General features: G+C 28.0%; 1 protein-coding gene across 2 annotated transcripts in view; it reads left to right on the plus strand.

Annotated features, from left to right (window-relative positions):
- Positions 1–25274, plus strand: part of LOC126739706 (knirps-related protein-like) — a 221086-nt gene that overhangs the window by 171001 nt on the left and 24811 nt on the right. The window contains exon 1 of one of the 2 annotated variants that reach the window (XM_050445500.1): positions 23377–23712. The exons of the other annotated variant lie outside the window; for it this stretch is intronic. Within the exon in view, the coding sequence (XP_050301457.1) occupies positions 23638–23712 (75 nt within the window). The 5' untranslated portion in view covers positions 23377–23637. Of the gene's footprint in view, positions 1–23376; positions 23713–25274 lie in introns of those variants that run through there. 2 annotated transcript variants of the gene reach the window in all.

A 25274-nucleotide genomic window follows, 5' to 3' on the forward strand; every position in this document is an offset into this window, starting at 1 on the left:
AAAATACAAAAGCTAGTAAGGGTGTGGAACAATGTAAACAAGAAAATAAATGACCTAACAATAATAAGATAAATTTGTTTACTTAAAGTTAAATATATTTTACAGATTACAGATATAGAACTAAATATCTATTTTACGTGTATCAAAAGTATCCTGGCACTTAAGTGATATCGGGGTCATTTTATGATATATTTTAGTTATATTAATCGGGTGTCAAGAGGAGCTGTGTAAATCGCTTTTCAAATTTTTTAAACGCCGAAATTGTCTCCCTTGTACAAACAGAATCGTATAATACGTATAATTTATATTTTAATAAATATACCTGAAACATATACGATTATTAAATATTTCAATCGTTTCAATTTAAGAACTATATTTTTGAACCTAGATAATGAGAAGTTGTCTAGGACCAAAAAAAAACTAAAATTTCAATTATTTGCAATACAAAATGGCAAAACTAATGCAATTATCATAGCGAGGCGCCTTACTTTAAAGAAATAAAGTAGGGTTTTTTTACGTTTTACTCGAATATTTGAAGGTTATGTGAGAAAAGTATAAATACAAAAACTATAGATTTTTTTATCACCAATAATTTTCTTCAAAAGCATTTTTCTCTCAAGCAATTATTTTCTACAAAAAAACAGTTTTTCATTAACCCTACCCTTACCGTCTTTAAAAAATCATTGTTTTTCAAAATAATACGCATGAATAACAGCTGATTTCCTCGTTAACATTCAATCTATTAATACAGTTTGTTTATTTAAATTTGATATGATAATATGTGTATATTAATAAATATTTAATACAAAACCAGTGCTATTAGATAACTATAGTTATCACTGACGCCTCGTCTATTAAGTTATTAAGTTAATAACTACTGAAAATGACTCTTTAAAATGTTCATCTATTGTAGAAACAATAGAAAAATCTTAAATCGCACTTTAAATCCCTGTAATAAAATTAAAATTTCTGAAAGATATAACAAAAAAATCTGAAACAAAAGAAAACAAAAAAACGTGAAGAAGTATATTTAATTTATACAAGACTTTCTCAAGCTATAGATTTCTCAAATATCTAAACAAAAAAAGGCCATTTTAATATAAATATATAATATATAATAAAGTAGCTGACGTACTAATAAGCTTTAAAAAAACACCTGTTTTCAAAATTTCAAAGATACATAAAACCACCTAATTTTAAAATTGTTCCCACAAATAATACAAACCAAACAAAAAAAAAACTATTCAATAATGAATGGATACACAGAGCAGGAGATGGAACTAATTAAAAGGTCGTATTGTTTTAACTCTCGACCGTCCTTTTACCACTTCTATTTGCTGTTTGCAATAAAATATATCAGTTCACAGTTTTAGTGTACACTTTGTTCTCGGGTCGACCGCTTTGATCTTTGCCGACTGCATTATTCTTCCTATTAGCACGCGGGCTCTTCAGAAGGTCCACTGGATATCTTTATGAAGACGAAGATTTACCGTTTCACTTAACTTAGAAACTCGCTTGAATTTTAATTATTTATAATCATTATTTTAATTTAAAGTTTAAAGAATTTTCAGACGTATCTTTAAAATATTATAAAAGGAAGATTTTTGTCAATGGACAAAATAGACACCTTTTAGTCACACTTCACAGATTAATTTTTTCCACAACATTTGACACAACTGCCCCACACCTTTGCCGCACACAATACGCCACTTTGTGGTACTTTTAAGTGCACGAGTGGCCGCTTTTAAGTATCCCTAAATGCCGAAAAATATAAAGGAATGTATACTTAGTATCCGTTTCTGGTAAATAGCCTTTTTCCGTAAACAGTTAGTAAATATTTTTTGAATGGGATCAGTTTCGTAACTGAGAGGGTTAGGGATTACCTACATCGTTGTCGTTTATCAAGCCAAATTATGTGTATATTTTTTCTACTTGAAAAAAAGTTGAAAACAAAATAACACTTTTTCGTGGTAAATGTAAAAAGTGGTTAAAAATCGATAAACCTTTAAGTAATGGTATCTTTTCTAATAATATATTTTAAGAAACAGGCCACTCAACAGCATTCCTTAATATTTTATTTGCCCATTCACTAGCTTAATGAATAAATGGTGAATGCAGAAAGTGGCTTGATTGTGATCTTGAAGTTTGCATTGTACGTATGGTGTACAGGTTTAGAATTTTATAAATAAACATAATACCAAAGTACCTACATCTATTTTCGAGTGATTGTATAATATAAAATTTGTGAGTTCATATGAATTTGTGAGACATTATTAAATTTCAAATATTAAAACGGTAATTAATAAAATGTATGAAGTCTGTATGCGTGTTTAACATACTTCATAAAAATGAGTTATGGCATGGCATATTTACTTAAAGAGGGTTTGGTAACACCCTTTGTAGCTGGCATAATATATCCTTTAGTTTTATAGGTTTTATACAAATTATTTCTATGTTTTCTATGTTTGAGACTATCAAAACATTTAAACTTAAATTTCAAGAGTTCCAGGTTACATGAAGGTGACTGATAATTTTTCTTGAAAAGATTATACTGCGTTAGGATAATTATATTATGTTGTTACATACGGAACTATAAAAGTAGCATTAGACTCTCCCGTGTAACGACAGACAGGAGTCGCGCCTGGAAGAGACAGTAGTGAGAATTAATAACGTAGGCCCATGACTGCCAATTTAATAAGAAATAAATGACCACTACTAGGGGGCCGCCATTTTGCGTGATTGTGTCCTTTCGATGTTGGTCATACTGACAAATTTCAGTTGTGCCAATTGTAGGGAAACTAAACGTAAGATGTAAGCTTCATGCAGTAAGGATTGTGCGAATTCATAATATAAAAACGTAAGAAGTAAAATAACGTAGCAAAATTCATCCTGTCTCTCTTTCTGAATATTTCCCTTTCTGAAATCCCTACGAGCCTACCCTTTTGATTGGTTATATTGGCGAAGATTGCCGATGACTTACAATTCCGTAAGATGTCTGACGCAAGAAAAGAAATTAACAAATTAGAATATAAATTAAATTAATTCTCATAAACACAGACAGACAATTCACAATAATTCGGTTTTGAGAAACAGTGAACCAACTACGTTTAAATAAAGAGGAAGATATATCGCATGTTGCAATGCATATATACCCAAGCGTCGTTTAGAAATCGCCAAAAACTAGGCAATCCGCTATACTCACACGTCAAACATCAGCGTCGTCAACTTTATTACCGTTATTATATATATTTTTTGTTGGCAACACTGAAAATGTCCAGAGTGACCAATAAAGGACACAATCACTTTAAAAATGGCGGCCACCAGGCAGTGGTCATTTTTGGGTATCGTGGCCATATGCATTAGCAGTCCAGGTATATTTATTAAGTTCGTGCGTAGGCCTGTAATGACTTTTTAAAATAAAGCTTTACTATAATTAAATCCTAGTTTTAATTATCTTAAACTGACATACTATTGTGCGGTTAGTGGCTTTATCTCCTGAAATAATTTACAATGTAATAGATTATGAAAAACAAAATTCCTTACATTTTTGGACCTTAGTAGTTCATATGGGATGGTGTTTTCCTACTAAATCCATGTTTTTATGAAAAAAGTTATACAAATTACTACTTTTTTAACTACAACTAACTTATAAACTACATTATCTAGTTCTTATTTTATACACAAATATAAATTTACAATTATATCTATTTTTTTTTTAATTTTAGGTCATACAAACATACTGTCCCCTGGATTATATAATATTATTTTATAATAAAAATCTAATTTATTTTTTAAATCAAAAATACTTGAACGCCTTGATATAACTTAATAAAGGATTGTACAGGTTCTATATATTATATTGAAAATTTCATTCAAAATAAGCAGTTTTATGCATAGGAGGTGCTAAGATATCTTTTCTTTTTATGTGAATATTTTGCACATCTGTCCGAAATAATAGTATATAAATAATATGATGGAGCTTTAGATAACAGTATGTTGTGATAAAAACAGAGAGCATACATTTTGATTCTGGAATCCATTGGTAGCCACTTAATAGCCAAAAAATAACAAATAAATAAAATCAACTACACTCTGAAGATTGCTTAGTAACAGTTCACATGATTCCATTAGCACAAATTATTGGAGCTCTGGGATTTCTGTAATGTACAATGTTTTTCTTTCTTTAGTATTGCTATCTCACAAAATCTTCTCTTTAGATCAATGAATATTGTTACAGTAATTCTCTATTTTGATCGACAGATTTTAATCATTATTGGAAATAGTGGTGACTCAAGGCTTGTCTTAAATGCTTTGTTTCTTTTTAGTAAAACAATTCCTATGTGCATTTTAAATTGAGTTAAAATTAAGTGGAAATTTAATTTTTTAAGATAAATCATAAGGTTTTAAAAATTTCAGTTTTTTCTTGGTTCTAGAGGTTTAAAAATATAGTTTTTAAATTAAAACTATTGGTACATTTATCAACCGTATATGGTCAAGGTATATACTGTTTTTGTATTAAATATTTATTAATTTATTATTATATAATATCAAATTAATAAACAAACTGTGTTATTAGATTGGATATTAACGACGAAACCAGCTGTTATTCATGCATATTATTTTGGAAAATAATGATTTTTGAAAACAATTTCTTACTGGTAAGTTGTGTGGGGTGGGTGGGGGGCTAAGGGTAGGCTTAATAAAAAACGATTTTTTTAACAAATTATTGCCTGCCAAAAAAATTCTTTTTAAGACAATTATAAGTGATAAAAAAATCTATAGTTTTTTTTATCTATTTTTTTTATAAATTTATTTATTTTATATAACGACTTAAATTAAACTTTACCTAAAGTGTGGGTGCCTGATATGGAAGGAACGAAGAACTGGTAGCGCTACCAAGCCCGACTTCAACGAAACAAGGTAAGCCATTATGCATCACTAATGTGCGTTCGAACATTTATTGAAAAAAAGCGAAGAAGCATATTAATTTTTAATCTATCTCAAAAACCTAATACAGTCCACTAAATGAAAAGTCTGACGACGACAGTTATATTACTTCATATGACGTGAAATCTACTAGGAAGGTACTATTTATTCCTTTTCCGTCGTCTTCTGGGGTGGTTTAAAAAGTACAGAAGTTCATCTTATCCTATATAAATCACATAACTGTACTTGTGTAGTTTATATCGGATACACTTGATGAAATTATTTGGTACTGGAAACTGCATTAAAGGTACAAGGAACTCATTGGTAGTTTGTTGTTATAAATTTAGGATTGCAACAAAATATTTACATCAAATATGCACAAAAATTATTTAAAAATCCACTGCAACTAATCCATCATCAACATCTTATGACTTCACTGGTAACAGTTTTAACCCAAGAATGCTAAGGATTATGATGTATTATTTATTATTGTGAAGTAGAGTTCGACGTATCTGCAAAACCTCGGAAGACTAGCCCATAGGTTGGGGCTTTATTTTTGTGGACTGCTTATTAAAATATAAGCCTTAAATTCTCATGGTTTATATGATTTTTCATTATAGAATAAATTATAGCCTAACAATACAAATCTATATATTCTTCTCTAGGCTTACTATATTACGGGTTGCCAGCATACAACAAAGCCATTTATAAGTCTTGTCAATAGATGACTCTAGATCGAGTTGACCGTTGACAATAAGTCATATTCCCAGACAGTTAACGGTCATGCTATCTCTTTTTTTGCATTTAGTGAGTTAACGTATGGTTTTTCTCATTTTATAGTAACCCAGCTTTGCTGTCATTGTTTTTGTTAATGTTTATCTTCTATTTGAGAATAAAATCCTTTGGTGGTGCGTTATTTTGACATATGTGGTGTTGGTGATAATTGGGGATTATCTCCTAAAATTGTAATGAAGCAGGTTCGATTATTAAGCATTCTGGTTCTTTTTTTCAAGAACTATAATTAGTGAAACATCTTCCTAAAAAGACGAAAGTCTAAGAGAAACAAAATGGTAAAAGTATTTGAGTTTATTCGTAATTGTTTATTTTAATAGTTATATGTAAATAAATAAATACTCATTATTAAAACTTATACAGTGCTTTCATTTCAAAACGATCCACCCATAATACCTTTCTTAAAAAAAAAAAAAAAAAAAAATACGTCAAATTAGATATACAGGGGGACGTTTAATAATGCATTTACTGAAGTTCTGTCAATCACCTCCTCACCTCCAGCTAACCTCACTTTAATATGTCAAATGGGAACCCCCATCGTGTGATACATCATAGTAAGCAGATAAAATTCTCTATTCAACGGTACTAAAAAAAATGAAATCGGTAAATGTGTAAGCAAATAGTTAGCGAAAATGTCTAGAAATAATGAATATTAATCCCCTCCATACGGATTGTTTTGAGCGTTACCATAAAAAGTAAAATTACCTTTTTTTTATTCATATATTTAGCCAATGATGCGAAAACGCAACATGCCCTTTTTTGAAAGTTTTTGAATGTAACTTTTTTTTTTGTGTCATAATCTTCTTTTCTAACCTATTTTAATACATAATAAATATTGCTATTCGAAAAATTGTTGTTTTTTCATGCCCTGGTAAAATATGGGTTAAATAACTCATACCAAACTCACGACCAACTATATTGCTCAAAAGCTGCCGTTAGCATATGTACCTCTTTATTTTTCTACTTATTTCTCTATTCTTAACAACTATCACAAAATTAAAAAATTAAGTAGATTACAACGTGATAAACGAAGAATATATTGCATTACATAAAAAGATCTATATAGCAAACTTCTTGCCTTTAAAGCTATCTAATACAGACACATCTATGAAAGGAAAATTAAATTAATATGCAATTTTGGAAAAACGTCAGGAACGCAGTAATATACTCTAGCTAGCAAAAAGATTTTTTGCTTTACTGAAGAAGCTGTCAGTAATACATTTTACATAAAGAAATATCAGCACTTTAAATACCAGGGAAAAAAGTCATAATATTTTAGTAGGATTTCTATGACAAAACAATGTCGACGAGATTTTTTACTAAGTATATTTTCAACCATAAAAAATAAAAACTCAATACATGAGTATAAATACCAACCTTATTATAAGAGCACTTAGAAGACAAAAACGAAAAAGAAAATAAAAAACAAATTGCGGGCATAGTAATAATAAGAGAAAAAATGCCACCAGATACACTGATGTTTAATTTTTTAAAACGGTAAGTAACTGTTAGTAATACCATAAATTAACATATGCATTTAATATATTTATCTAAATATCTCGACGAATCTAGTTTTATAATATGCCAAGTTTCTTATAAAAAGCCGGCTAACCAACCGGTCTTATTATTTTGCACCTGTAACGATTAACCATTCCACCCATACAGTCCGAAATAAACCATTAAGAGCCATAAAAGCGGCTAATGTTTCGTATAACGTCTATAACCCCATGATACATGGTTATAGCCCCATTACTAATACCATAGCGCACACCATGGGCCGTTAAGGCGCATTTGCTCAAACATATTGGCCGTTTTGGGTATTACAAAGAAATTCAACAGCGATCTGCTCAATTTATTGCAGTTTCTCTATTCTTGGTCGAATCACTTTTAGCGAATTACGATTTTTACCAGGCCGTTACCGAACTCAAATTAGTTTGGTGCCATCGTAAAATAACAGATCAGCGGAGAATATAGTGGGTAAGAAGGCGGGATTTTCAACTCTATAAGGCACGTTTTTAATTATTAAATGTCGGTGAGATTAACATATCAAATTTATAAACTTATAAAAGGTTTTATAGGTCTTGTCTCCACCGGCTTACTTATATCAACAAACTGTTCTGAAACAATCCACTCCTGTCCAGTGTCGGCCTCTTGGCTTTGATCTGTCCTCCGTATGATTCTTTTCATTAACACTTTAGGCCGAAGAAAGAACGCGAGCACTACCTGTGTGTTTGCCAAACAGCGGTTTTATCTATAAGAGCCATAAACTGAACGACAACCAACCGAGTGTCGGTCAAGAAAGAGCAAATAGACCGCAAAGACATCTGTGTAAGAATTACCTCTAAATGATCTCCTTATTTGCCGTTCCCTTTATTTGAAATATGTGCTTTTTAACAGGGCTCAGTTAAATGCTTAGGGTAGAATAATTGTTGTATCATCTTGTATTTTTAGGATAATCTAAATATAGCAGAACTAAGACACTATAAACGATGTTTAATTGAAATCTTTAATTATACATATGTTTTTAGTGATGTTTTATGTGCTAAATATCACATGCTCAACTGCTTTTAGATGAATGTTAATATAGACCAAGACAAAGAGTATCTATGTTATTGTCTAATTCGTGATTTGGTAATAATTGGTATTAACAGTACTTATTGCTTTACTTCTAATAATTTTTATAGTATTGATAAATAAATTCTTTGAAGATGCCTATTGAACAAATAGAAATAGGGAACGTTAATTAGAGTAGCAAATAGAAAATTTAATAAAAAGGACGCATATAAAACGAATAGTAATAATTGCTTATTTAAAAGGTAATATTTTAAAATACATAGATTTTCATTATTTACCTAATCAAGAACTCATTATTATTCATTAAAAAAAGCTAAAAGTTAATCACTGCTCTCATTACTCATAGCTGTTTTTGAAAACCTGCTTTTCCTTACCCAAAATATCCATTAAATCTTAATGTAAAATGCAGGGCACCGGTAATCGTTAAGTAATTCTTTTAAAAAGCGATTAATACCCATGTAATTTCCCCATAATAATGTTTGCTCTTGATCTATAATTCAAAAGCGCACGCGACTGTATAATCTGAAAATCTGGCTCAATGTCAACCATTTAAATGTGGGAATTGAACTAAAAGTGAAAACAATACACTTTGTTTGCCGGTAAAATGCTGCGGTTTAGAATCGGAAATCATAGCCGTGGAAAAATTATAATATAGTGAATTATGGCATTACATATAAGGTAAAGAAGGACTTTTAAAAACGATTATATATGCCTTAATACTTGTCAAACTTAATGATAAAATATAAATAAATGCCTTCCAAATTGTTATGCTAAAAGCCAAACATTTTTCAATGTTTTTTTATCCTTTTGTAGCTGTGATACGCCACTGATTATATTCACTGGGCTTCTGTAATCCTTTAATTTTTATTCTGTTTTAATTGAATCATTTTTAAAAAGTTCACCAGTGCATGATTTCCCAGAGGTGACCCTTACCTGATTGTCTAAAATACTATTGTTCTTTTAAGTTTCATTACTTATGCTGAAGTGTTTTAATTGCATATGTTAAACAATATCTTTGTTATTTTTTGTACTTCTAAACATTCATAATATGCAAGTGTTTATTTTTAATATATTTTGAAAACTAGGTTGGAAAAAATATGATAAAAATTAACCTGAAATATGGGAATTACTGTTCAAAAAAGGGATTAACTTATTTGTTGTATGTTACTTGTTTTATATTTTTCAGGTACGAATATCAACATTTTTCCTTTCACAAGTTCTTGTCAATAAGTCCTTTCAAATAAATTATTATTAAATGATTTGAGTGCCAGAGCAAATATAGTAAAAAAAATTAAAATATATGTACACAAAAGGAATTTTTCATTGAAATTGTTTCAATATTTTCACATATCACAAAATATTTCAAGATAAATTTAAATATTTTAACTCGGTAAACTTTGATAAAACCTACCTTTATTTGTGATGTAGAATACAAAAATTAAACAATACAAGATGTTCCATAAAAAAAATATATAACTTTTATATGTTTTTGCACTTTCAAATACATTGTATGCCTTTGAAAGATATCTGTAGAATCCCTCTGATAATTCCAGTTTTTTTATAGTTATACTTTTATAAACCTAAAAAAATATACCCTTCTTATACTCGAAATATATTGCAGAGTAAGACAAGATTTGCACAATCACAGCCTAAGAAATATCATAAGATTTTGAATACCACTGCATAGAACTGAAAGTTTTCATTGGCCTATTAGGGTATATTTTTGTAATAAATGCGCTTTTTTATTAGGTAGCATGAAAGAACATATTATGTGAATTTTATCTTTTATGTAATATTTTATTGTTGCATAATAAGGCTTCATTTAATTATTTATTTCTTGATTTTGCGCCCATTTACGTGTTGCATTATGTTTTTTAACCCATTTACCAATTTTCCAGTATAACCAACTTTCTGTTCTTAATGAGCATTGAGATACTCCTCAAACCTTTTGTCCACCGCTACCTTAAAACTTATTTCTTTTAGATTCTTATAGCTACAAATGACTACAAATTTCTGGTTACTAATTAGAGATTTAATTTAACGTATATTCGTGGGTGACAAAACCATAATATCAGTGGTTGTTGGCTAAATATGATAATTACAAAATTAGTTGACTTCGCTATACCAAAAACACACTGCCATTAATTACTGTAGTAACTTCATAACTCATTTAAAGCAATAAATATAATTAATTTTGTATTTCTGAAGTATGATCGGGGAAAATTAGGAAGCAACGTAAGCAGTGAAACTTACTATTCAAGCACCATCTATTTTTCTACTTTGACATATGCTTATGAATGATAACGTGTGCTTCCATCTATTTTAAGAAAGTATGATTTAAATATTAAAAATCCTTGATAACTAAGGACTGAATAAATGTCTGAACTGTCTATTTTTAAATGGAGAAATTCATAGTTTACCTTGAAAGAAAATAATATTTACCTACAGACTCGCAAAAATGGTATTCTGGTTCATGGTTTAAGCGATTTGAACTAAATCGTATATGTAATAAGTGACGATAGCTCAAAACAGTTATTCTTAAATAAGATGCAGAAGATTTATTGTAGGAAATAGCCAGTAGTGAAAGAGCTACCGAAAAGCTTAACACCTTGACTAAACAATCAAAGTTAAGGAATACTTTGTATATAATTTATTTTAGATTAAGTAAAAATAATATTTTAGGTCAACTTCAAATTTATTTACTTTACACAGGTGCTACAACTTTAATTTTTTTCTACTTTCGGAGTATGCCAATAAACTTTTCCTTTTATTAAAACTATCTATTTCAGGATGATTATTGTCGTAGCATCTTTAATTCTCAACATATAGGTCACAGGGTTATTTTTCCCATAATTATTGAAACTTCGGGTCTCTTACACAGTATAATGAAAAAGTAAGAAAGTGATTTAGGAGACTTAAGCAAATATCAGCTATCTACATTTTTATAAATAATATAGATAGGCCTTAAGCCTCCAGATTATTATATTCATGTTCTTTCCTAGTATAGCCAGAACGAAAAGCTGTCTCGCTGAAGTATTTTCTCAGGAGCGTTTAAATTTTCCTAATTTAAATTTTATGTCATAAAAATAACAGTATTTCAACAATGAACGAACAAAACAGCTGCATAGTTTTAAAAAGATCTATCTAGTTTCTGATAACATTTTTAATACTGAGTAATAAAGGTTAACTTGCTGTCAGATATTACTTGACGATATCAGTGTAGGAGTTAATGGTTTATGGTAGTTAATGTGTAATCAATATTAAGAGGTAATTTCGTCAGTGTCATTTTAAAAAATTTTTTTAGTTTTTCTCTTTTTATGCATTCACTAATACATCTTTCATAAGTGAACCAGATATTGATAAACATTTAATCAATTTCGTTCCTTGATATTGATTTAATGTTCAAAATCCCAAGTAAATTTATTACCCAAACCAGTAAATTCAAATTTTTTGGATTTATTTGTGTAAATAGCTCTATAATTTTAGACATCATTCTTAGTATTCACCTTAAAATTGCTTAAACCAGTTTTTTCTGTACAATTTTTGTAAAGTTATTTACATTAATCTGACTACACATTGTGGACAAAAAAAGAAGCAAAGATATCAGTAGAATAAATAGCATTTTTATTTTTACAATTTACAACAAAAAAACAGACATATACATATAAGAAACCACTGTGGTTATTTTTTGATTCTTTTCAAGTACAAAAATTTACTAATACTTTTTCAATAGCATTATATCAAGCATATTTAAGGTATAGAGAAGTTTATTCTTAACTACCAATATCTCAGAATAAAGAAATGGATTGATTTACATTAAGCGCAAAATTTTATTAAAATATACCTGCATTAAATAAGCTTCCAACATTTTAGGAAAAAACGTACTTCAGAAGAACTTAAGGTACTTAAGATTTATTATAAAAAATGACAAAATTAATAATATAAAAAATAATGTAACACCATATCATAAGAGATGCATAATTGAACAATATTACATGAATAATTTATATATAAACACAATATCATTGTTAGCAGTTTATCCTTGGATGTAACGGACCGTTACGAGAAAAATTATATAGAGCATGAAAAAATTTGTTAATACACAATTAGTCATTGATAGATCAGGAAACAATTTATTCTGTCTGCTTATTGTTTATTAACACGTTATTTCCACCCACATATTCATAATTACTTATTACGTTATTTAGGGAGGGGCACACCTAACGTAAGATGTTTTCTCTCGATTTACGAACAGCCCAGCTCTAATATTGCGACAATTATAATATGCAAACCTATCGTGTAAAAATTCATATTTGACATGCAGTAAAATGCGGTCTTTTGTAACACGTTCAATAGAAAAAAAAATGGAAATTAATTTAAATAATGTTAAATAGAATTAGATAAGTGATATTTTTACTAGTGAGCTATATGGGCTGGTTTCTGTTTTCTTAATAAATTAATTTTATGCATAGTTATTAGCTTGAAGGAATAATGGTGTTGGTTTTGCTAGGAATTTTTCTAGTTTTTTTTTTACACCTGGCGTTGTATTAATTGGTTATGCAGAAATATAAACTTGGACAATGTATGAAGGTGTACCTTAGGCTTATAGTATGACAAATTACTTTTTTTTTAAATGTAATTTTTCTTATATATTTTTTTATTTATACACGATATATCACGGTCGATGACGGAAAATGGGACATGGAATATTGGGCAACCTAGTATTGTAGCTTCATAATTTTTACAACAAGAAACTACACATTACTTAAGAGAATATTGACTTGAAGATACATACTGAGTTTTTAGACCGATGGGATTATTCTAAAACCCAAATTCAACGAATATCGATAGATCACAACTCATTGGCTTTTACTCACGACTTGTTACTCCCTTCAAGTTACTCAAACTTTTCTTCACGAGATTTACCTACTAAACTATTCACCTAATAAATAAAACATAACAATTAAATAATTGTACTCGTTGACATGATATAAAACTATTATACATTTGCAATAAGTAATTAAATTATACAAAATCAATAAATGAGTTAAAAAAAACTATCCGGCTTTGCGAAAATCCGGGAAAAGTTACCGAGAATGCCGTAATATATAAAAACTTCATTAAAGAACCCAGGTATATATAAATTATATATTTATATGGGTAAGAATTATGATCAGAATAAAATAATTGTGCTTTCGTGTTTTATTACCGCTTTAATTTGCACCGGTTAATTTACGTTTCAATTTATCGATAGATCAATTTTTATTTAGCACGTTTGACTATATTAATTATAGAGGAATTTATAGGCGTTTTGATATTTTATGTTATTTACACACATAGGAGATGCTTCCTCTATACCTAGGTATTGCGGGTGAGTCAAAGAAGGTCGCTCATTATTGAAGGATCACTCATTTGTGCTAAATTTAAGTATCTGAGTAATAATTAGGTTTGTTTAGAACTGCTGGGTATGCAGGGCTGCTATTGGTATTCTGATCTGCAAACTTTGCAAATCAGAATACCCCATTATTCTTAATGAGCCTGAATGGTGGGGGCATCCGTATCCATAGTATATATGAGGGATCTATCAAGCCCATATTTTTAAAGATTTTCTCCCAGATTTTTTAATTAAAATCGGAATCCGTCTTCAAAAAATGATTTTTAGTAGAAAACTAAGGGATAAAAAAAATTTCGAAAAATTTTCAAAAATTTCAAGGATTTTCCAAAAATTTGACAAAAAAAAGTGAATTTACCGCCATTTTGGTGGATTTAGATAACTTGCAAAAATGGGCATAAAAAAAAGTTAAAAATACCTCCTTTGAAAAACCTTTTGTGATAAAATTGTTTGAAGGGGTTTTGCCGCCGTTTTTGCCGTTAATAATTTTAATTTTTTTTTTAATTAAACTGAATTATAGGCAATAAGAATTCGACTAAAAATGTACAACTGTCTTAAAATACTCAGATAATAATGATTAATAATTTATATGTATATAATTTTAGGAACTATAAAGAGTCTATCTAGCATTAATAATCAAACTGTCTATACATCTTTCTCTAAGGCTTGTTTATTCCAGTAAATAAAAAACCCGAGTATTAAAATTTGCTCTATCAGATATCGTCTAATATTGTCTCTTTTCTACATATGGGTAAGTTTTATTTAATCATTGAAGAATGACAGCTATTGTAATATCAACTCTTTATATAATATCGTTTTTGAACCTACACTTTTTTTGACTTCTAGACCCGCTTCCGCCGGATTTCCTATTAATATTTTCAAAATTTTCCAAAAAAAGGCCCAAATTTCCCAAAATTTGTGTGCAAAATTTAGCATTTTTTTTAGTATTTTAGGAAGCCCCCTGTTCCCAAATTTATTAAAAATTTACAAAGTAAAAAGGTAAATGTGACAATTTTTAATGTCAATAAATGAATCAGAACCTTAAAAACAGAATTGAAAAAAGATGCAAAAGATAAAATAATAATTTAAATATTCTTACAGGATTTACTGAGTAAATATTGTTTATCCTATAAAGTAATTACTTTTTTAAAATTTGCAATAATTCATCCATATTGTCAATTAAAATTTTATTTTTGTATCTTTTATAATCATAATAAATAATGAGTCATATTTTTCACAAATAAACTTAGGTTATTAAAACCTAACAGCTTCCAAATTCCTAAAAAGGCACTCACCTTTTGTCATTATACATTGATAATGAGTTTTCATATATCATCATAAATACAGAACTTTTTAACCATATTCTTATAGTTGGTGGTCTTTAATAAAGCACGACTTATTAAAGAGATGCCGCAGTAGGCAAAACATTGCAGTTTTAATTTTTATGGTAATGAGTTTCGAAGCATATTACCATTTTCCATATGTCCCGCTTGCAGATTTTCAATATTACGGCTCTAACACAATTACCTGCCGTTTTCTTTTTTTCTTAAAGTTTAACTTATTCTGCAGAAATATCTTCGAGTTTCTCCATTAAGAACGTAATTGGAAAAGTGATCATAACATAGGTGCCGCTTTTGTTGCTCGAATGACTTATTACCAAATTACGTATTTTCAATGAATAGTAATGAGCTTATTGCATACTAACTATTTCGAGTTAGGATTTTCATTCAATTTAGTTCGATTAACCGTATTATTTAGTTATTTAATTTAAGTAACTTGTTATATTTAAGCGCTTACTCTTTTATCAATTAATCTGTTGATGATATAATTTTTTTTAGTTATACAATTTCCCATATACTATAATAATTAATTTAATAAGTTATGGAATATTTTGTACCCACAACTTGTCTCGAACCTAACTATGTTAAAGTCTAAAAAAATATTGGCCAACTTGTATTTATCTAAACTTTGAGTGTATTTGATATAATTTTATTTTATTCCAATTTTAAATTTCTAGGTAATGAAATAGGAATCTTTTCATTGGAATTTTGAAATAATTGATCTATTTATCTAAACCAGTATTCCAATTTTAAAATATTTAATTTTTTGGTTTTAAATTAAAAATTAAGATCATTTAGCTGCTTGGTTTCATTTTTTTTGGTATTTAAATAAATTTTAGTTTAATCACTTTTTACACTTTAGTGGCAATAAAAGCCAAAATGAAAACCAGTAAAACCAAATGCCTAGAAGTTTTAAAAAATTGCAACAAATATCTGAAATAACCCCAATAATAAGTTTTAATACTCAACGTTAAAAAATATCTCTAAAAGACTAGAAGAAAACAATAAATAAACTTTAAATTACTTTATATCGCAATATATTTAAAAAAGGACAAGTCGGACAAATACAAGTCACAAAATAATAAAAAAATTAACATTTCCATTATTTTTTACTATAAAATACACGAATATGATATTCTTTCATAAAAAATCTCTTTGTCGATTTATTTTACATTTTAAGCCTTATGTACACTCTATTCTTAAAACATGATTTAAATAACAAATGCAATAAGTACTATAAAATACTGTAGTTATTTAAAAATATTTTATAAATTTTATATATAAATTTTAAAAAAATCCAAAAAATGTCTATTTTAATTATATTAAGTTTTTCTTGGCATATTCTGGAAGTAAGTCAATAATTTTCGTGGCCTTAGCCTATATTCGTAAAATTTTATTATTTAGAGAAATAGCTTAGATATGTATGCTTAAATTTTTTATAAAAAAAGGGTTATTTGAGTTTACATGGTGTATTTTCAATAACATCGCATATTTCTTAAATGTATTTATTTATATATGTTTATCTTTTTAATTAATGGACACATTTAATTTATTTACTCCAGGAAATTGCTTTATTGAAGTTAAAATACTGCATGTTTATCTAAAAATGTTTAATTTTTGGCCAGAATTTAATAATCATTTTTGCAAATACATGAAATTCAAGATTTAAAAAATTATTTGTTATAAATATTATTTAGTAGGATATTCATAGGTCTTACATTAAAATATTTTAAAAGAAAAATTACATATTTTTTGTCAAAGAAGTAAATCGAAAAATTCACAATTATGATATGCGTCATATTCTTTTAAGTAGTATAACTATAATTTAATTAATCAATTTTAATCTATATGCATAATAATAAAAACATAAATATTAGTGTTGAGTAATTTATTTTAAAACTCTCTTTTTATATATTTTTTAAATTACTTCACAAGAAATAACAGAAATTATTTTGTAAATCGTAAAAAATTACGTATTAGATATCTACACACATTAAATCGATGCTTCAAAATCCTCAATCTATGATTCTAACTAACTATTGTTTCGTCATATTTCCTAGACAAATATACGTATTTAAATATCTAAAAGTTAAAAAAACTATAGTATCCTTTATTTCGTATATCATTACTGTAGGTATACGAAAGTCAATGATATAGGCCTATTAAAAAATTATTCTGTCAGGTAGCGGTTTTAGATCATTATTCGAAATTATTCGGTGGCTCCTTTAAAAATTACTTAAGGAAGTCCCTAATTAGAGCATATTTATGGGATGACCACCCACAGTTCCCAATCTATTATTATGCAAATAGCCCAATATAATCTCCCCCAAACAACAAAATTTGAAGGCTCCTTCTAAATAATATGAATACAGAAAAGTGCAACATACATTTGCAATTGAAACAAATTATTTATAACTATTAAAATTCGCAAACGAAGCTTTGACACATATTTCCGATTCTCCATGTGGAACACGCAAATAACACATATGACTGACCCAGTTTTTATGGTAAAAGGTCTTGAAATTTTGCTAATTTGTTTTCATTTTCAAGCCTAAGGAAGCATGAATCCTGTCTGCGAATATGTAATAGACAGTGGTAATAGCATGAAAAGTAAACAATTGTTTTGTTTAAATAATTGCACACTTGCAGTTTTTATTCGAATGATGTTAGGATGTCTGGGATAGGTTTTTGTTAAAATTATAAAAATTAAATTTTTTTTTGTAAGGTCATTAATGAAAAAGGTATTATTTAAAGTAAACTTGAATTAAAAGAGTTATTTAAAAGCAGGCATGTGATATTTACGTTAGTTTAAGTCGTTGGTGTTTAAAAGATACTGACAGTCAAGTAGGGCGATAAATCATATATCTATTCTAAATGTTTCTTAATAATATATAATAATTATAAATTAATTATTTCTTAGTTCAGAAGCATATTAAAATTTTATATGTTTCTTATATAATCCTCAATGAACTTTAATATTTTTTTATTATATATATCATTTTTTAATTTTTACTATACAGAATAATGTTTTTTTAAAATTTAGCTAATTTTCATGAGCTTGCAAATGCGCATACTTTTTTTGATCATATAATTTATAGGGTAACTTAAAGAATATTTCAAATGTTTTAATTTGCTACTTTTCTTATCCTAAACTTTGCATATTTTATTCGGGTTTTATTTCATTCAAAAAATTTTATACAATTTTAACAATAGAGCACTATATGGTCGTGTAAGAACGTATTTATATCATTAAAAAATATTTTACAAATGGGTCTTAGATCGCAAAATAGTGAATAAATCGATACTACTGGGTCTGTGCGAGATATGTCTGTTAAAATGTATTTGCAAAAGTATTAGCAGAACTTCAATGTGGCGAATTTAAAAAAAAAAGATTTCTAAAAAAGAAGTCTATATCCTTAGAAAGATTCAACTTACATAGGACCTAAAGTATTGCCAATAATGGACAACGCAGTACTTTTTGCAATTAAATCTAGAGAGGAAAACAGAGAACAACAATTTTTGCAATAAAATCATTTTTAGTGATGAGGCTCATTTCTAATTGAACAGTTATAAATAAGCAAATTTGTTGTATCTAGCAAGATGAAAATCATAGGCAAATCCACAAAAAGCCAATAGATGCTCAACGTGTCATAATATAGGGCGGTTTTTGTCATTGGACCATACTTATTTGAAAATTAAGATGAACAAGCTGTTACAGTAAACCAAAAGCGACACCAAACGATGATTGATGGTCTTTATGAAAGGAGATAATGGATATGAATTTCAAAAATATATGGTTTCAACAAGATGGTGAGACATGTCATACAGCACGAGATACATTGACTTTTTTCCGATCAAAATTTGAAGGGAGGATTATCTCAAGAAATGAGGATGTAAATTGGCCAGCAAGATCACGCAATTCGACTCCACTGGATTATTTTTATGGGGCTGTATAAAAAGCAAAGCTTCTGAAATTAATTCTCAAACCATACAACAATTAAAAGAAGAAATTAGATGAATAATTCGTGACATAAATCCAGAAATGTGTTTAGAAGTAATAGAATATTTCAACAAAAGAATTGTGTGTGTCGGAGAAGTCATGGTGGCCATTTAGCAGATATTGTAATATCACGTATATTTGTACACTATTCAGCAAGACACTGTCCTATATAGGCTCCTTGCAGTTATGTTATAAAAAATTATTTTTTTTTCATTTCCAACATCCGAAACCTCTTATTGGAACACCGTTTGTCAGGCCTATATCATAGTATATTAATAACTCTGAAAACTTTTTTTATAGCAGAAAAATCGTTTTTAATAATATCTATATTATATATTTTTTATATTTTTTTATATGTTTATAATAATAATAAATATTTTTTTGTATTTTCTTAGATATTTATGTTTTTTTTAAATTTTAATTAGGTCAATAATAAAACTTTTTTTTAAATAAGCCATCACAATTACAGCAAAATTAAAATTTGCTTATCAGTAGGAAATATTGGACAAGGGAGTCTTTTAAATGTTTATGTTTATTATTATGACTATATTGCTTTTAAATAATTTAAGAATCTTTTTAATATACTGCCTTAAAACTATTTTTTTTAAGAATTTTATAAGAACATTGCCCTTCTTAGAAAATACTTAGACTATTATAGAGTCAAAAAATGTAACAAGCATTTTATACCAGGTTTCCTCTTAAATAGAATCCCGTACATATTGTAACGAAATTCGGGAACACACTTTTATTGTCAACGTCAAAAACACTAGCCTAACTCGCCTTGACTGTCGTTTAATTGTTTCCAAGGTAAAAACTGACTAAACAATTAAAAACTGAATGAATTGTCACGAAGCGCGTCCTTTTTAAAACCCGATGGAACAGATTCGAAATATTTAGAATTATCTTCATTATTTTTGCCGAAAAAGACCAATAATTTTAGGAGAATACTGACAGTCAAAGCAAGCAAGTATACAAATTCTAGAAAATTAGAACTACAGGGATTTACAATAATATAACCTAAATTACCTAAAGTAAAACCCTAAAGAAACCCTACGAATCAACTTTAACTATAGAATACTAATAAAAGTAGTACAAAAACTAGGAGAATAATTAACGTATTTACATTTTCATAATAATATTTAAACATGCATTCATTAAATGTTCAATTTAAGTAATAAGATTACATTTAAAGGTTTCTATTTTTCTTAAAAATTTATTTAGTTTTAACTACTATTGCTCAGTTAGCTTTTATGTTTGCGTTCAAAATGTTGCATAACTTAGAGAGATATTGTTTATCTTAAAAAAGGTATCAATTAGATATACAGAGAATAGTTTCGAATGCGGTTTTTTATTTTTGAAGATTATTGAAATATTCAATATTTAAAAAAAGTCATTTGAAACTTAAGACCTAATTAGAAATACCTGTAAATTTATTATAAAGACGCTGTCAATAAATGTATAATTTAGTTTTTGCGAACTTTTTAAATAATATTAAAATAAATGTTTTGTCTTGTAATGCTTAAAATAAGGTACCCGCTTAATAAACTAAAATAAATATTTGAGAAACTGCAATATATTTTGCGCATTTATTAAACACTTTAATAATTTTTAAGATAAAAAAGAATTATGAGACTTTTATTATTTGCGATTAAACAACTTTGTGCAACAATAAAAACGATGTTTCTTATTTATATACAAATAAAAATATGGATGTATATTGAGTTTATTTTATTCAGAGTACATTTTTTAAGAAATTTGATCATTTGAGTTTAAAAAAATAAACTGAGTAAAATTTCCAAGCACCAGGATTTAAGATATTTTGATTTTTAGCTTATATTACAATATTACAAAAGCATATTTTTAAACTGTCTTCAAATAAAATTTTAGATCTCCCTTTGAAATTAAAACATATAAATAATATATATTAAGTAAAAATACTAAAAAGTAAATTTGAGTCAAAATGAACAAATATCAATAATCTAGTTTATTTAGTTCATGAAGTTAGAAATATACTTATTAGTATATTACAGAGCGAAATTCATAAGATTTTATGCCTTAAGTAAGGCGTTCTTCCACAATATAACACTAATTTATTTATGTTAATTGACCAGAGGTGTGCTTGAATAAAAGGCAATTTTTTTAAAACAGGTTATTTATAAAATGACATTTTTTATTTATAAAATAATTTTAAATTGTAGCATTCTTTAAAAGCTAATAACTGGTATAAAAACATGCTCATGCTTATATATTATAATTTCAAAATTCTCACTGTAATTGACTATTGTGTTTTTTGGTGTCCACTTGAACTAATGTACTTTTAGAATTGCGGTGTTTAAATAAGTTAATGCTATTAAACTATATTTAACTATAACATCATAATTTATCAAACACATATTAGGATTAAATCCTCAGAAATGTGTAGTTAGTTTCTTTGGAAGCTCGATTTAATGATATTTCTGATGAATTTTCATTATTTGTTAGAAATCAAAAATTTATTACAAGTTGTTGAGAATATTATCAAGATTTTAGGTTTAACAGTTGATTCAAATATTCAATAAAATATTCTTAAAAAGTCGTATTGTGCTCTAAAAATTCTGTACTCTTATAGACATTACCTTCATCGTAATATTAAATGTGAGCTAATCAACTCTTTTGTATAGTCAAACTTTAATCAATGTGATGTGGTTTAAGCGAAGTTAAAATATATAGTTTAGGTTCAAAATATGGCAGAAGTCCGTATTTTAATCAGAGCAGGCATACCTACAATTTCCACCGATCTACTTCTTGTTTGGTGATTTAAAACAGGTTGTTGTCTTAATTCAGGATATTTGTACCCTAGTAAAAGTACCGATTTTACATACAACTATTACAAACTTAATATCTGAGCTACTTGAAACAAAATATGAGGAAGGTATTTGGCTTTTTTTTTGTAAATATTATTCTAGAATATTTCTCTGAGTGAAATTAAAAACTTTCAGTGTAGAAGCATATGTACTTAACACACTGACTCACCTAGTGTGATCTAGAGTAATTTGAGAATACTGGTGGGCATGCAGTTTCTACGATGAAAAAATTTGTAAATTAGTAATTGAAGTTTTGCATTTGTTTCTTCAATATATTTATCCCACCTAATATTCTTATCAATTACAATTTACCTAAATATTTAATGGAATTGATTTTATTAAAAAATTCAGAGCAATGGCATGTAGTTTCCTTTAATAACATTGAAAAGTATAAATTTTTATCTTTTCATATTCATACTGATGAGAATGGAAAATACTAAAACATATAAAAATTATTTTTTCAATGTTTAATGTTAGTTGATTTTCTCCCAACCATTGACATATTTTTCCAAATTCTGTAAGAGCCTAGTTAATTGCAGAATTCTAGGTATCTACCTGCAACATGAGGATAGTATCGTCTGCATAGGAGACCAGCTTACTTGATGTACCGAGCTTTAAAAGGTCATTAATATATATTGAGAATAAGCTTGGTCTCACTATATTATGCCGCATCGAAATCACTACATTCATTTCATTCAACCCTAACATACTTCGAGTTAACTCCTAAGCGAATTCTGGCATATTCTTGTTATTCCATAGTTTTTTACAATTTCTTGGGAGAGGGTATCAAAAGCTTCAGATAAGGCCAGAAATATAGCAATAAGTTTTTTAATGCCTTTTTTATTAATATAGTAATTGTAAGATGACATCTTTTTATCCATGGAGCATTCCTAATTGTAACTTTCTTTAAAGACCCATAGAATAAGCATAATTATGCTATATATTATAATTCCAAAGTTCTTTCTGTAATTGGCTGTTGTCTTTTTTGACATCTTGAACTAATTAACTGTTGAGATAAACTCTTAGCTTTAAATAAGTTACCACTCTAGTAATATATTTAACTATAATATATCAAATCACTAGATAGTACTCTTCTCCCGAAGATGCTGACATCGTTAGCGAAGCATATATCGAGAGTGATATCAAGGGTTTTGGTTAGTGATAAAACTGTCTCATGATGCATCAAAGGTACAGAGAACTACAAAATATCGTACAGAGACCTACAATAAGCCCTACCCCTATATCGCCTCATTTCACCTTAAAATGAAGAAAACATTACATAACCATCTCCCCGACATACAGCATCCCAAAGAACACCTCATCTAACTAATTCAAAGCGGCAAAAATCCTCCGACCCTCGCAAACAGCGAGGCACCGCCCACCGTGCCCCACCAGTGCACACCGTAACACCATCCCCTCGCCCCTGACCCTTTGGTGTGCCATACCGTCTTCTCTCACACCAAAAGAATGTCCCCTCTATCAAGATAGCCGTGAGCATCCTTTTTGAAACTGACTCATTGCCTTCTCGATCTTCGTACGAAGCAGTAGTAGTAGTACTAGTCGACTAGGAACCAAAACAAATTGTTGTTGACCAACTGAGCTTTACGGATTGTGGTAGTCGAGTTTGTCCTTGTCCGACTTGCGGGTGGTGCTACAGACTGTACTCTTTAGTTTTTTAATAAATTAAAGTATTTCGGGGGTGTGTACGTGCATAAGTGTGTGGTAGACAGTATTGTTCGATTTAGGGGAACTGTGAGGTATGACAGCCTGATGACAATTCGGAATTCGTACGTTGGTGCTGCTCAAACGAACTGTGATAACGTTTTGGGTTCGGGAGATTTTAAGGTATGTATTTAGAGTATTTAGAAGTTTTTGCAGTTGTGCTTTCAAGTATAGGGCCAAGTGAGTTCAACAGTCAAGTAGAGAAATAGATCGATCTTTCAATTGTTGAGTTCCTTGTTTCTTAATTAACTTATAAAAAAAAATGAAATAAATAAAAAAAAAACTGATGATAATGAAACTAATATTAAATAAATTCTACAAGACATTTTCCTGCTAAAAATTTTTTAAAAATATCTAGATATTTAGAAAAATTTTAGTTAGATATTGGATGGTATGAAAATATCCACAACCTTTTTAAGCAATTCAAATTAAATACTGGTTATTATTTTTTAAATATTTTGATCACGTATTTTTAGCTTAGATTAAAAAATTCCTCGTGGCTTAATTGAATATTGTAAGAGGTTTTGTTGTACCTAAAATAGTCGTCTGTTAAATAATTGGATATTAATACCCAGTTTAAAATCATTTAAATTATGTTTTATAAAGTAGGGGAATCGTTTCTGTTTATGTTATGCATAAAAATTAACAAAAAAAAAATCTTTAATAGCATTAAGTAATCTGGCCAGCTATTAGAAAAACAAAACAACAACCCTTTTGACAATCCACCGTTTACAGTACTCAATTTTAAAACGGAAATCCTTCATAGAAATAAAAAAATAATTTTTTAAAGATATTTTAATTAATAGTGACATCAGGCACGTAAATTACTTTAGGTATTTAAGTTCAAAACTGTTTTAGAAGACTTGGGTTTTTAGAAAAAATAATTAAAAACGACAATTTATGAGCTTGATGAACCAAAATCTTCCTCAGGTTTGTCATGCAATAACAAATGCTTAAATCTAACTTTAAGGAATAATGAAAATTCGATATGTTTTCTGTAAACATCTTAAAAGTTTTCTACTATAAATATTATAAACAAATCTTCTTTCTATTGGTATTAAAAGTATTGAAACTTAGTGATTTCAACAGTCAAATAGATAAATAGATCTCTCAACATTTGAGTTCCTTATAGCCTATAATTAGCTTACAAGAAAAATTAAATTTTTTAATAAACTGCTTTAATTCTATAACACCTTTTTGCGATAATATCCAGATATTTTGACAAATTATATGTATTATTTAAAACCGCTATCCTATTTTTTAAAATGTACGGGAATGGTATCCATTTATGTTATGCAAACAAATTAATAAAAAATCTTCTTATACTTGGTCCTATTAGTACTTTATTAGTTTATTAAAACTGCTTCTTATTAATACTTATTTTAAGGTTGGCTAATATTTTAATAAATTTTATAAATAGAAACTTTTTGCAAATTATCTCAAATAAGTGATACACTAAAAGACCTTGCATTATATATTTATTCTTTTTGCCCACGTTTATTAATTTATAATACACACGTAACCAACTATTAAAAGAAAAAAAATTACCTATATATTTTGACAAATTATATATTTGTATTTGGATATCAAATTACCAATAACGCAAACATAATATACATAAATTAAATTTTTGAACAATTGAAACTAAATAATTATTTTTTTAAATTATATTACTTATAATATTT

The sequence above is a fragment of the Anthonomus grandis genome, chromosome 8, assembly GCF_022605725.1.
Source record: "Anthonomus grandis grandis chromosome 8, icAntGran1.3, whole genome shotgun sequence".
In the NCBI taxonomy this organism is placed as follows: Eukaryota; Metazoa; Arthropoda; class Insecta; order Coleoptera; family Curculionidae; genus Anthonomus; species Anthonomus grandis.